This window comes from Catharus ustulatus, chromosome 31 (genome assembly GCF_009819885.2).
Source record: "Catharus ustulatus isolate bCatUst1 chromosome 31, bCatUst1.pri.v2, whole genome shotgun sequence".
Classification (NCBI taxonomy): domain Eukaryota; kingdom Metazoa; phylum Chordata; class Aves; order Passeriformes; family Turdidae; genus Catharus; species Catharus ustulatus.
In genome coordinates this window covers 3,320,646-3,332,915 of record NC_046251.1, presented here as the reverse complement: position 1 = coordinate 3,332,915, position 12,270 = coordinate 3,320,646, and the positions used below count along the sequence as shown (strand labels likewise).

Sequence of the window (12,270 nt, the reverse complement as noted above, 5' to 3'; positions counted from 1 at the left end):
AATGACGTGGAAACTGTTGGATAAATATTAGGCAGGAGGGCAGAAAAAGTGATAGAAATACCACTTCACAGGGAGTTTTTGAACCGTGAGCCTGACAAGGACGTACTACATAACCGCAATCATTTCAAGCAGCTTTTTAATAGTATTTTTATAAGTCTATATTAAGGAAAGTACTATTTAAGCTGTTTTGACGTGATTTTGGAAAAGGCTATCTTTGCTATCTTTCAAAGTCATGGTAACTAATTCCTCAGTTTCCCCTGGAACAAGGGGAGATGATTTTTGATAAGATCCCAGAAAATACTGCCATGACACAACTTCCACTCAGCTCATCTCTTCAAGCCCATGATCCAGAAAAAAAAAAAAAAAAAAAAAAAAAAAAAAAAAAAAAATCAAAAAATCAAAACTTGAACATTAGAAGAAAGCATAATATCAGAACTGATCGTTAAAATCACCTTCAGACCCAACATTCCCAAGCCAACAACAGGACACGCATGGCCAGCTGCAGAGCTGGAAACCCTGGAAAAGCCCGTGTTTTTCTTGCCTATGCATCATGTTAAACCTTAAAATGCAACTTGCAAAATCTTCGCTTTGCTCAAGCGAGCGAGTCCTTGTCTCGCCTGAGGGAAAGCTGCTCCCAGGGTCTCGGGAATCATGTTGCATCCTGCCCCTGAGTGCAGACCTCGTCCCATTCAATTCTAATTCCATGACTCAGAGCGGCGGCTTTGGTGGAGGGGGGAGCTCCCTCTCGCCGTTACTTTCCTGCCTGCAAACAATGCATTTTTCAGTGCCTCACCATAGCCGAGGTGTGTTTGACAAGGCAAGTTGCTGCAAGGCACGTCAAGTTCTGAATTCCCGTGCCAAGTTTTCCAAGCAGATAAAAGAGGAGGCTCCCAAGCTCTCCCATTACAGGGGTTTCTGTCTCCATTGCCCTCTGCTCTTTCCCTGCTGCACAGCCTTTTTTAGTTTTTCTCTCTTCTACTCTTTGCCTTCCCAACTGAACCAGCCATGAGCCGGATCTCTTTCAGATCATCTACTGGAGGGGGCATGAGGGGCTTTAGCTCAGGCTCTGCTATTGTAGGAGGTAGTGGCTCTGGGACCAGGAGCAGTTTTAGCTCTGTCTCTGTCTCCAGAGTTGGAGGAGGAAGAGCTGGAGGTGGAGGAGGCTTTGGAGCTGGCGGTGGCTTCGGCAGCAGAAGTCTCTATAACTTAGGTGGAAGCAAAAGAATTTCCTACAGCTCGGTCGGTGGAGGTCTACGCAGCGGAGCCGGGGGCGGATACGGCTTCGGTCTTGGCTATGGTGGTGGAGCAGGCACTGGCTTTGGCTTAGGAGGAGCCGGTGGCGGTGGTGGCTACGGGCTGGGAAGTGGATTTGGGCTGGGAGGGCCTGGATTTGGTGGCCGAGGTGGCCCCGGGTTCCCTGCTTGCCCACCTGGTGGCATCCATGAAGTCACTGTCAACCAGAGCCTCCTGGCACCCCTCAAGCTGGATATCGATCCGGAAATCCAGAAGGTGCGAACACAGGAGAGGGAGCAGATCAAGACCCTCAACAACAAATTTGCCTCCTTCATCGACAAGGTGAGAGTTTGGTCTGAACCATTAAGCCACGCATGCTATCAGTTGCCTTGGGGAAAAAACTTCAGGATGAAACTTCATTTCGATTTAGGGACTTGCCTGAACTGATCCAGCCAACAAACGTGGGCTTGGCTGAAAACTAAGAACTGTTTTATGTTTCCTCTTAGCAAGGATGAGTTTTTTAGTGCCTTTATATTATTGACAAAGTAATTGTCTCTCTTCCCTGTAAAAACCATCCCAGGGTGGACGTATCTTCTCTACAATGGGATAGAACCAGTTTAAACCAATAAGGTGGGCTGAGAATCTTCTGGGGGAGAAACATTAAAGTTGCAAGTACAGGTGTTTGGCCTGATTAAAACTCCTGAAAAAAATCTTGCTAAACATCTCCAGAAGCTTCTAATACTTTTAAGAATCCAATATCCTAAACTGGGATACTCCTAACAGTTCTCCTCTGGAAGCTGGACCTTTTCTGGTGGTGATCCCACCTTTTCCTGGCAGTTGTGAGGTTTTTTGTGTGTTCTTCACACATCCCTGGTTCTGTTCCTCCCCAGGTGCGCTTTTTGGAGCAGCAGAACAAGGTGCTGGAGACCAAGTGGTCACTCCTCCAAGAGCAGGGTCACACTGTCACCAGGAAGTCCCTGGAGCCCCTTTTCGAAGCCTACATCAACAACCTGCGGCGGCAGCTCGACAGCCTGATGGGAGAGAGGGGCCGGCTGGACTCCGAGCTCCGCAGCATGCAGGACATGGTGGAGGACTTCAAGAACAAGTAAGGGATTGCATTCTGCAGCATAAGTAATCCCAGCCAGGAAAACCCAGCCAGGTGCTCATTCCTGCTGCTGCACACATTATGTTTGATTCAGGCTCCTCTTCCCAGCATAAAACGTATTTCCAGAATTACCCCTTGTTATTTTACATTTATCGTGAGCAAGGTCAGTGTTTAGCACAGAGTTCATGGGGAATGGTCATGGTCTGATCCCTGGAGCCTCCTGAAATAATATACCAGAAGACAGAAAAATTAGTAAATTGTGAGGATAATAGACAGGCAAAACCAGAATGAAATGCAGCCAATAAACTTCCAGCTCCAAAATCCCCATTTTCCATTCTGTGAAGGAAATTCCAGCCTTTCTAGAAGGCCCAGGTGACCTGTGAATTCTTGGGCTCACTCAGCTCCCATCACCTGGAAGATGAGCAGCCTTTTGCCAAAAATTTCCCAGGGGAGGGAATTAACCCCGTGCTGAGACACGGGATCCAGTGGAGGGGGGGATGGATCCTTCTCAGGACACACCAGTCAGCACCTGCTGCCTGGAGGGGATTTTTGGGAGGATTTTTAGGCAGGGCCATTGACTTTTATTTGGCTGAGAACAGTATATCCCTTCTTCAACCAGCTCTGTCCGACTACAAAATTGAGAATCACCCTGCAGGGCTAGAATACGTTAATATGAGCTTGTTAAGCATGGGAAGAGACAGATTTTTGGGAGAGGGGTTGGGAAGATGACACTTAGATCCAACAGGAGGGACTGGCAGAGCTTCTGGTGTGGTTTTGGGTGCATTTGAGGTCTTGAAATGTGTTCTAGGCTTTTAGAAATATTGCTCAGGCCCCAAACAATGAATTCTACACTCTGGATTTCAGAGCTACCTCCTGGGAAAGAGAACACATTTTATTTCAAGTCTAGAGCTTGTTCCTAGTCCACTGGCTAATTCCCACCTCTTCCCTTGTCCACGCAGAGATCAGGCTGCAGGGAAAACTCTACCAATATTGGTGAGAGGACTGGCACAAACCTGCCTTTGAAAGCCAGGTCTTTGTCTCAAGAGCCTGCATGTTTTGTCTACTTTCTAGCTAAGCCCTGCCCTGATTATCTGATGAGAGGATGTTGCTCAGAGCCATAAAAAGTTCCACAGAACCACTGTCAGAGCTGTAATGATCCTCTCTTGCACAACCATGGAGTTTTTTGTTTTAATTAAATCTTGCAATGGGTTCTTCAGAGCCATTAGCATTATTATAATACCAAATATCAAATTATTGCTTTATTATACATTTGTAGGCATTGCAGTGCAACTTTGTTGAAAGTCTTTTGCATAACTTTGCTTGGAGCGAAGGTCACAGGGAATGGCTGCTCCTGCTTCCTGCCAAAACGGGCTCTGAATCTGCACATTTATGTATGAGCTTGACTTTATGGGCAGTGATTAAAATATATTAATTTAACTGGGACTACTCACACCATGGAGTCCCACAGTTCAAAGACAGTAATATTTGCTCTGCGTCTGCTCTGGATAAACATGTGGGAGTAGGAAATATATCCATGAGCCACAACTGATGGTTTGGGAATGGGGTGCTCCCACCTCTTCATTCCATCCAACCCCCTCCCTCTTTTATCCTGGCAGATATGAAGATGAGATCAACCGGCGCACAGGTGCCGAGAATGAGTTTGTGGTCCTCAAGAAGGTGAGTGGTTTGGGAATTTCGAGCCAGGAAATGGAATTAATTCACCTTGCAGAGTTCAAGCAAGACTTGGTGGGAGTTGGGGTCCTGCACCCTCATGGGTGGGTGAAGCTGTGAGATGAGCACTGGGCTGGGTCCTCCTGAGCCCAGGAATGGGCACAACCTTCTCCGTGCCGATAGAGCTGCCCTGCTTTCTGGCCTCTTGTGGCTCAGCTCAGCTCGGTCTCTGGTCACATCCTTGTGAGTCAGAGCTTTGCCTTCTGCCTGAGAACGCGGTTCTGGCTCACAGTCAATGTCCAACGTTATGTTAAAGAAATACCCTGATCACAAGGACATGAAAATGAGCCTAAGGAACCGCTGGCAGTGGCACAGGTTGCCCAGGGAAGCTGTGGCTGCCCAGTCCATGGAAGAGTTCAAGGCAATATGGTCTATGTGAGGTGTCTTTGCCCGTGGCAGGGGTGGGAATTGGATGAGCTTTCAGGTAGGTCCCTTCCAACCCAAATCATTCCATGATTCCACAATTCTATAAATAGTAGACCTGGAAGCAGACACGATCCCATTGATGTCCTGAAGCCCCTTTGGGTTTTGATTGCATCAGAAACCATTGTATCTTCTCTTTAGGATGTGGATGGTGCTTACATGAACAAGGTTGAGCTCCAGGGCAAGGCTGATGCACTGGCAGAGGAAATCAACTTCCTGAGAGCTCTGTACGAGGCGGTGAGTGGCTCCTGGAGAGCATCCCCCAGCACCTGCCCCCTGGATCCCTCACCCAGGGCTCTATGGCACCAGAGGAGAAGATGGTCCCAGCCTTTTGGAAATGATAATGCAGAAATAAGTTTAAAAATGGAGATGGAGCAGGGGAAATGCAGGAAAACAGTTTGGCAGGGAGGATTCCCAAATCACCTCACCTCTGTGGTTTCCACCATGCATGCCAGACCATTAACTTCATTTTTGCATCATGTGCAGGAGTTGTCTCAGATGCAGCAGCAAGTGTCCGACACCTCGGTGGTGCTGTCCATGGACAACAACCGGAACCTGGACCTCAACAGCATCATCGCCGAGGTGAAGGCGCAGTACGAGGACATCGCCAACCGCAGCCGCGCCGAGGCCGAGGCTTGGTACCAGAACAAGGTGAGTAACCGGGGTGACAGACTGATTTCTGTGGTCAGAAATTATCAGAAAATATTTCCTGTCATCTGAGGGGGGACAGGGATGAGATGTTCAAAACTTTTGGGCTCAGAGAGTCACTGGTAGAACTGGCCTTAAGCACTTCCCCTTCCAGGTTCTTGTAGGTGACAATGCCCCGGTCCCCTGTCCCATCAGGCACTACCCTCCCAGCACATATTGGAGCTAAGGGCAAGTGCCGTTATTCCACAGGCAGATTTCAGAGCAATCCCTTGTCCATACCTACACTTTGTTTCCTGAAGTCCCCTCACCCTTCCCTGAGCTCCCAGTGCTCACCAGTGCTCTCTGCTCTCCTCCTTTCCCTGCACCAGTACGAGGAGCTCCAGGTCTCCGCTGGGAGACACGGGGATGACCTGAGGAACACCAAGATTGAGATTTCAGAGATCAACCGGATGGTGCAGAGGCTGCGGAATGAGATTGACAGTGTGAAGAAACAGGTAGGAGGGGGACTGTCCTGCAGAGCAGGAGGAGGTGGGTGGGAGGTGATGCCGGTCAGACACAGCACGAAGCACCAGCTCCCATCAGGAGCCCTCAGTGTCGTCCTGCCAGTGTGCACAACCCCTCAGCAGCAGAGAGAGTGGTTTGGGGAGCCCAAATGGAACAACTGCCTGTTCTTCCCACTCCCAGTGTGCCAACCTCCAAGCAGCCATTGCCGAGGCCGAGGAGCGTGGGGAGATGGCCCTCAAGGATGCCAAGTCCAAGCTGACCGAGTTGGAGGATGCTCTGCAGAAAGCCAAGGCTGACCTTGCACGGCAGCTCCGCGAGTACCAGGAGCTCATGAACGTCAAGCTGGCCCTGGACATCGAGATTGCAACCTACAGGAAGCTGCTGGAGGGCGAGGAGAGCAGGTGAGAGCATGTAGACCTGCTGGGTTCTGACCAGGGACCATCTCCTGGGGGTCAAACAGCTCTTCCCAAGGGGCTGGAGCACCAGGGTGGACAGAGGGATGGTTCAAATTTTGAGCTTTGCAGGCAGAGTTTTGTCTCCAGCTCTTGGCGCCTGATACTGATAAAAATGAGCAGTATCACCTTTCACGTATAACACAGACACACCCCACCTACCTAAGGCCATGAAACCCTAATTAGATGGTCCCATGGACAAGGTTTTGGCATTATTGCTCACTTTTCCCTTTCCCAACAGGCTTGCTGGAGAAGGAGTCGGAGCTGTCAGTGTCTGTGAGTATCACCTCCCTTCCACCTCCTCAAATCCCCCTCCTTCCACCTCTTTGTACCTGCTCCCCTTCCACCTCTTCCCACCCCCCCCCTCACCAAGGGGGTGACAAGGTGGGTGTCTCCCCACCCTGGAGGCCCAGCTGTGCCCTCACATGAGTGTTCCTGGTTCATTCCCAGCCGTGGTCAGCAGCTCCAGCGGGATGGGCTACGGCGGCGGGAGCTGCCTGGGCCTGGGCGGGGGGCTCGGCATGGGCGGCGGCAGCGGCAGCTACACCATGAGCAGCGGGGGCTTCGGAGGCAGCGGAGGCTTCGGAGGCGGCAGCGGAGGCTTCGGAGGCGGCAGCGGAGGCTTCTCTGGAGGCCACAGCTATGGTGGAGGCAGCTCCTTCAGCTCTGGGAGCAGCCGGGGCGTCAGCTCCAGCACAGGAGGCAGCGTCAGGATCGTTTCCAAGACCACCACCAGTAAAAAGACCATCAGATAAGGCTGGCAAGCGTATGACCGTCGGCAATCCCGGCCTCCTGCCCTGCAGATCATGGTGTAAATAGCAGCGCTAGAGCCTCCCCTTCCTCCGTCCTTCACCTCTGGGGCAGCGAGGGGGACCAGGACCCCTCCGTGAGAATCTGGAGCACCTTTGGCTGAAGCACAGGTTGTAACAGGTCACTGGCTGGGCGTGGGCCCCGTGGTGCCCCTCTGTCAGCAAGCCCTTGGTCTCTCCTCTAAGTCAGGCGTTTAAAGGGAAATGGAAACGATATGTGGATCAGAAACAACCATTTCATTCGTCCCATTCCAAGGGTGAATCACAGCCTTGTGGGACCACAGTCCCAGGTCCTCAGCAGTGAAAACACCTCCAAGAGGCTCTAAAAGCCTCTGCCCCTCAACACACGTTACAACCTCCAAAGGTTTTGTCTGCAATTCAAGATTTCTTCCAGCCCCTTCTGTTTTCTCTGGCACTTGTGGGAAAGGTTTTTGCTTTGTGTGTATAAGATTTCTAACTACTTGTCTTCATGGCTGCAGCCTCCTCACTTCCATGCCTAACCTACTGTAAGGTCCAATAAAAGAGCATTTGTCATTTTTAAACTCTGCTGGGTTTTGGCTTTTCTTCCCTCCTCCTCCCATGGGTGTTGGTCTGTGCCATGTCCCCGCTGCGCCCTGAGGGCAGTTCCTGAGACAGGAATGGCTCCTTGAGGAAACAAAACTCAGTTTTGGGACTTGGGCTCTAGGACAAGCCGGGAAGAATGGAAAGGAGGGTGGGATGAGCAATCTGGTCTGTGGAAGGTCCTTGCCCATGGCATGTGGGTGGAACTGGATGAGCTTTAAGGTCCCTTCCAACCAAATTATTCCATGATTTTATGGATGGAGAACTGAGGCACAGGAAGGAAAAGCTGCCTCAGAACTGAGCCAAAAGCTGTATGAATCCCACTGTGGTGGTTACCTGCAAAGCTGCACTTTCTGCCTGTCACTTCAGGAGGAAGGAAGTGCAGGGAAGTGGGGAAAAGGAAGGTGATTCCCAAAGTTTATTTGGGATTCATGGGCTGGCACATGCAGGGCATGGCTCAGCCATTAGTTTGTACAAGCAGGAGTAAATTGTACAATACCTGTGGCATCAGCACCATGGTGAGGACACAGTGAGATTGGCACACAGCAGGAAGGGGATGGAGCAGGTGGACATTGCTCTGAGTGGGAAGAGCAGCTGCAGGGGCAGGCACAGGGCAAGGCACCCAAAATCTGCACACACACCGTTCGCACACGGAGATCTCCCTGGGACGTGCAAATATCCCAGGAATCATCCTGGCTGCTCCTCTGCAGGGCCAGTTTCAGGGCCTCATTTGGAGTGAACCCGAGGTCTTCCAAGGTGCCCACAGCACTTCAGTCTCCCAGTTCCCACCCAGCCTCCCGGGAGGCTTCATGACCTGGCTGGTTGGGGGATTTCAGCTGAGATTCCACACCATTCCCAGGCTGCCTCCTGTGGCTCCAGAGGTGTCTCCTGATCCTGCTCCCTGGCACTGCCAGGTGTGGATCCCGGCAGGAATGCAGCAGCACCAGGCAAGGTGGGAATCAAGCGCCAACGGCAGGAAAAGAACCATGGGCAAGGAAAGAGCCAAGGCAGAAGGAGGGCAGAGGAGGGAGGACCACAGTCCTTTGGGAATGCTGGTCCCAAAAGGAGATGATTGGTGCCCATCAAACCATTCCTCACACCTGCAGCCGGGTCTGCCAGAAAAAACCCCTTGTGCAACATTCCAGAGCAGCTTTCCAGGGAAAAGCCTCCAAGCTCCCACACCAACAGGACCCTCATCCATCACCTGGTGCAGGTGTGAGAGTCCCGGCCAAGCCAGCCGAGCATCTCCAGCAGGTGGGGACCCAGAGCAGGGAAAGGGATGGTCCCGCCCAAGGGTGGGATGAACTCCCGAGGCACTCCAGCACCTGGGAAGGGCCATGGAACGATATCTTGGGAAAGCTGGGGCAGCCCATTTGCACCACAGGAGGTTTTATGGTGGGTGAATGGTTGGGTTCCATTAATTGAAGAGTTTTACTCACTTCTTAAGCATCTGCTCTTGTTTCTTAAGTCTGATTCGAGGGAATGGGGACAAGCTCCCAGAGCCGAGGTGGTGGATGGAGGCAGAGCAGCACAGTTTGTTGGGTTTTGTTATTGAAAATGTCAAATCTGATGGTTTTTGGTTTTTAGCTCAAGTCGCACAACACATTGGGCCATTGGCCACATCAGCACATGGGTCCACCACCAATGAACCCTCCATGAAACATCTTTGCCAAATCCTTACTCACCCCCATGGCAGGACTAGCTCCTGAGCCTCTGTGAGCCAGGGAAACGTCTTTGCCAAATCCTTACTCATCCCCATGGCAGCAGGACAGCTCTGGAGCCGCCGTGAGCCAGTGCTGGATCTGTCTCCTGCACTCTGAGGGTGAGCACACAGCCAGAACCAGCCCTGAGCAGCTCTGTGTTTTCTGTTTCCAGCGAAGTGCTCCAAGAGCCCATCCTGGCACACCTTCTTTGCATCTTGCAGAGCAGATGCAAAAAGCTGTGTTCAACTTCCATCCTCCTGATTTGCAGGCACCTGGAAAATTTGACACACTCAAGTCAAATTTGACACGTGATTTTAGCTGCCACCAAAACTCTGGGTGAAACATTTTCTGAAACCAAACATTTAATTTCAATATTTCCTATGGGAATGATCCCGTCCCAAAACACTGAACCAACTGCCCTTAACAATTCCAAAACAAAACTTTGCAGCTTTTTTGAGTCAAAAGCAGAATTTCCATAAAAGAAAATTATTTTAATTTACAAATTGTTTATTTGCACAGGCTGCAAATGAAACAACAAAAAATGCCTGCAGGAAAGGCAACAGGATGCAGCAAATCCAGAGTGGAACAATATTCCCAGTTGCCATCTGCTCAGCTGGAGCAATATCCCACTGCCCAAAGCAGTTGGAGGTCAGGAATGGAACCAGTCCCTCAGGACAGCAGAGTGGTAAATAAATACCAGGGCCCCTGGAATGGCTGCCCTGTGATTGGATCCACTTTCCAGGACACATGGACAGTCCTTGTTTATCTTCCCAGCTCCTTGTGCCAATCCAACTGTTTTAACAGGGAAAAATTAAACTACACACCAGCACCGTGGATCTTCAGAAGGAAAACCAAGCCAGGAGCAGGATGGAGCTGAGGGATGTGGAATGTGTGCAGAGCTCACCAAAACTGTGGCTCTCACCAGCAGCACCATTTCCAGGGCTCTGTGTTCTGTCCTGGGAGAAAAGACACGCCCCAGGGGCAGGAGAAAGGCTGGGGTAGGACGAATAACCTGTGATCACCTTCAACATTTGGAGTTCATGTTTTCAGGTGGGGTCACAGCCCCAGCAGCCCAGCCCAAGGCATTACAAGGAGATGTGGAGGATCCAGGTTCCTTCAGGGGCCACCAGCCAGGCACCAGAACAGGATACAGGAGGTGCCAGACCCCTCCAAAAGTCTGGGGGTCCTTCAAGATGCAGCAGAGCCCAGGGAGAACAAGCCCTCCCAGGAGTGTGCCAGGCAGCAGAGATGGAGCTGAAGCTCCTTGCAAAGCCTGGACTGCACTGGAGTCTCCGTGCTGGCACAGAAAACAATTATCTGGGGAAAGCAGGTCACACCTACACTTCAAAGTCACCCAGGACTGGAGCTGACTGGCCTGCAGATACTGCTGGGAACAGGCTCAAAGGGCCCAGCACAGGGCAACACCTATGGGAAAACTTCTGAGGAGCTCATCCTAATTCATCCCTCCAGGAAATGGGATTCTGGGACACTCGCCTCCCAGCCAGGGGGCTCAGAGGGGCCCGGCCCCACAGCACAGGGATGCTGAGAGTTCAGTGGTCTTTGTGGAAAAACCTCAGTCCTGCTGGTCTTCATTAACGCAGGATGAAATAGAAAATTACGCCTGAAATGAGTCGGGTTTGAATTTAGCTTGGAAGCCCAAGTTTAACCCAAAGGCTTTAATTTAAGCAATTAACCTAAATTACAGCCTTGACTTTGCTGATAATTAAACTGAGATTAGGTAGCACAGGTGAACCAATGCAAAGTACTTTGACACGCTCTTGTTTTACAAATATGGTTATTTTTGCAAACAAAACACAGAGAGGAGCATCCAAAAAATTCAGAAGTTGCATCATATGAAGGATTCTGAGGTGGCTTCTGGGCAGGAGCAGCAGAGCAGACAGATGGAGAGGAGGTGATAAAAAGATGTTGGAGACATCCCTGCTCACCAAACCACAGGAAAATGGCTCAGATTTCTCACTAAAGGTGCTGGAGTTGCATTTACTGCTCTGACAGAGGCAGAACTCCCTAATCTCAAAGGAGCAGTTTTTACCTTTACAGCACATGGTGCCAGACGCAAATCCAGGCAAGACTTTACTCCCAGGTTTGCAGGGTTTGTAAAGTGTTCTCCTGCCTCTCACTCTGAGCTCGCAGCAACAGCTGTCCTGGTGGGAAGAAACGAGGAGAGGGAGGGAAGGGAGCTCCAGAGCCTGCCCAGCCTCTCACACCGAGGGCTCTGGCCCAGAGGGATCTGAGGTGGGATCAGGAGGAAAAGCTCCCAGCAGTGGGTGAGCTCCAGCACCTACTCTGGAACCCAGAGCAGCAAATCCATTCCCTGCCTGGAGCTGCAGGAGCATGGGAGACACTCCCCTGGGAGCTGCCTGGAAACTCTGTGTTTCACCAACACAGCAGGGTGGGGACCCCCCTTTCCATCAGCCCATACCCCAAACCTGCAGCTACAGTTCCTTGTGCTCCCAGTTCTGCCTTTTGTAATTACCTCTGAAATTCCTTCCGGATGAGTGACGACCACATCACCTCCACCCTGGCAAAACGTGGAATGGAAAGAAATTAATTCCTTCTCAGTTGCTTGGAGGAGCTGCATTATTACTGCTGTTATTAACCATGGGCTCCAACGCACTCAGTGGATTCCTTTGCCAAAAAAAGACAAGTTTCAGATGTAAAGGGAGCCCGAGGGGAAAAAGGAAAGCACTGACACATCCTGCTGGGAGAACTGCGGGGGCTCTGCCCTGCGCACCCAGACTCCCCACGTTGTGCATCTCCCTGGGGAGGGAGGACCTGCCCTTTGGTGCTGATCTCCACTTGAAAAATTGGAATAAAAATCGTTTCAAGTACTCAGAGTTAGGAGAGAAGGAGAGAGCTGAGAGAGCAATTCCCAAAGGAACCATGGGCTGGCAAATTCCAGCTGTTTTTGAGTATCTTACAGTCATGGACTGGTTTGGGTGGGAATGGACTCCAAAGCCCATCCCATCCCATCCCAGCCATGGGCAGGGACACCTTCCACTGTCCCAGGCTGCTCCAACCTGGCCTTGGACACTTCCAGGGATGGGGCAGCCACAGATTCTCTGGACAACCTGTGCCAGGGC

General features: G+C 51.1%; 1 protein-coding gene across 1 annotated transcript; it reads left to right on the top strand.

Annotated features, from left to right (window-relative positions):
* The first annotated feature begins 919 nt into the window (after positions 1-919).
* On the top strand, positions 920-6,851 carry LOC117009017 (keratin, type II cytoskeletal 6A-like). Its single transcript, XM_033083187.1, has 9 exons — positions 920-1,575; positions 2,124-2,338; positions 3,955-4,015; positions 4,634-4,729; positions 4,979-5,143; positions 5,509-5,634; positions 5,825-6,045; positions 6,338-6,372; positions 6,547-6,851. Exons 1-9 carry the CDS (start codon positions 1,006-1,008, stop codon positions 6,849-6,851), a joined length of 1,794 nt encoding a protein of 597 aa, XP_032939078.1. The 5' UTR covers positions 920-1,005.
* The last annotated feature ends 5,419 nt before the right edge of the window (positions 6,852-12,270 follow it).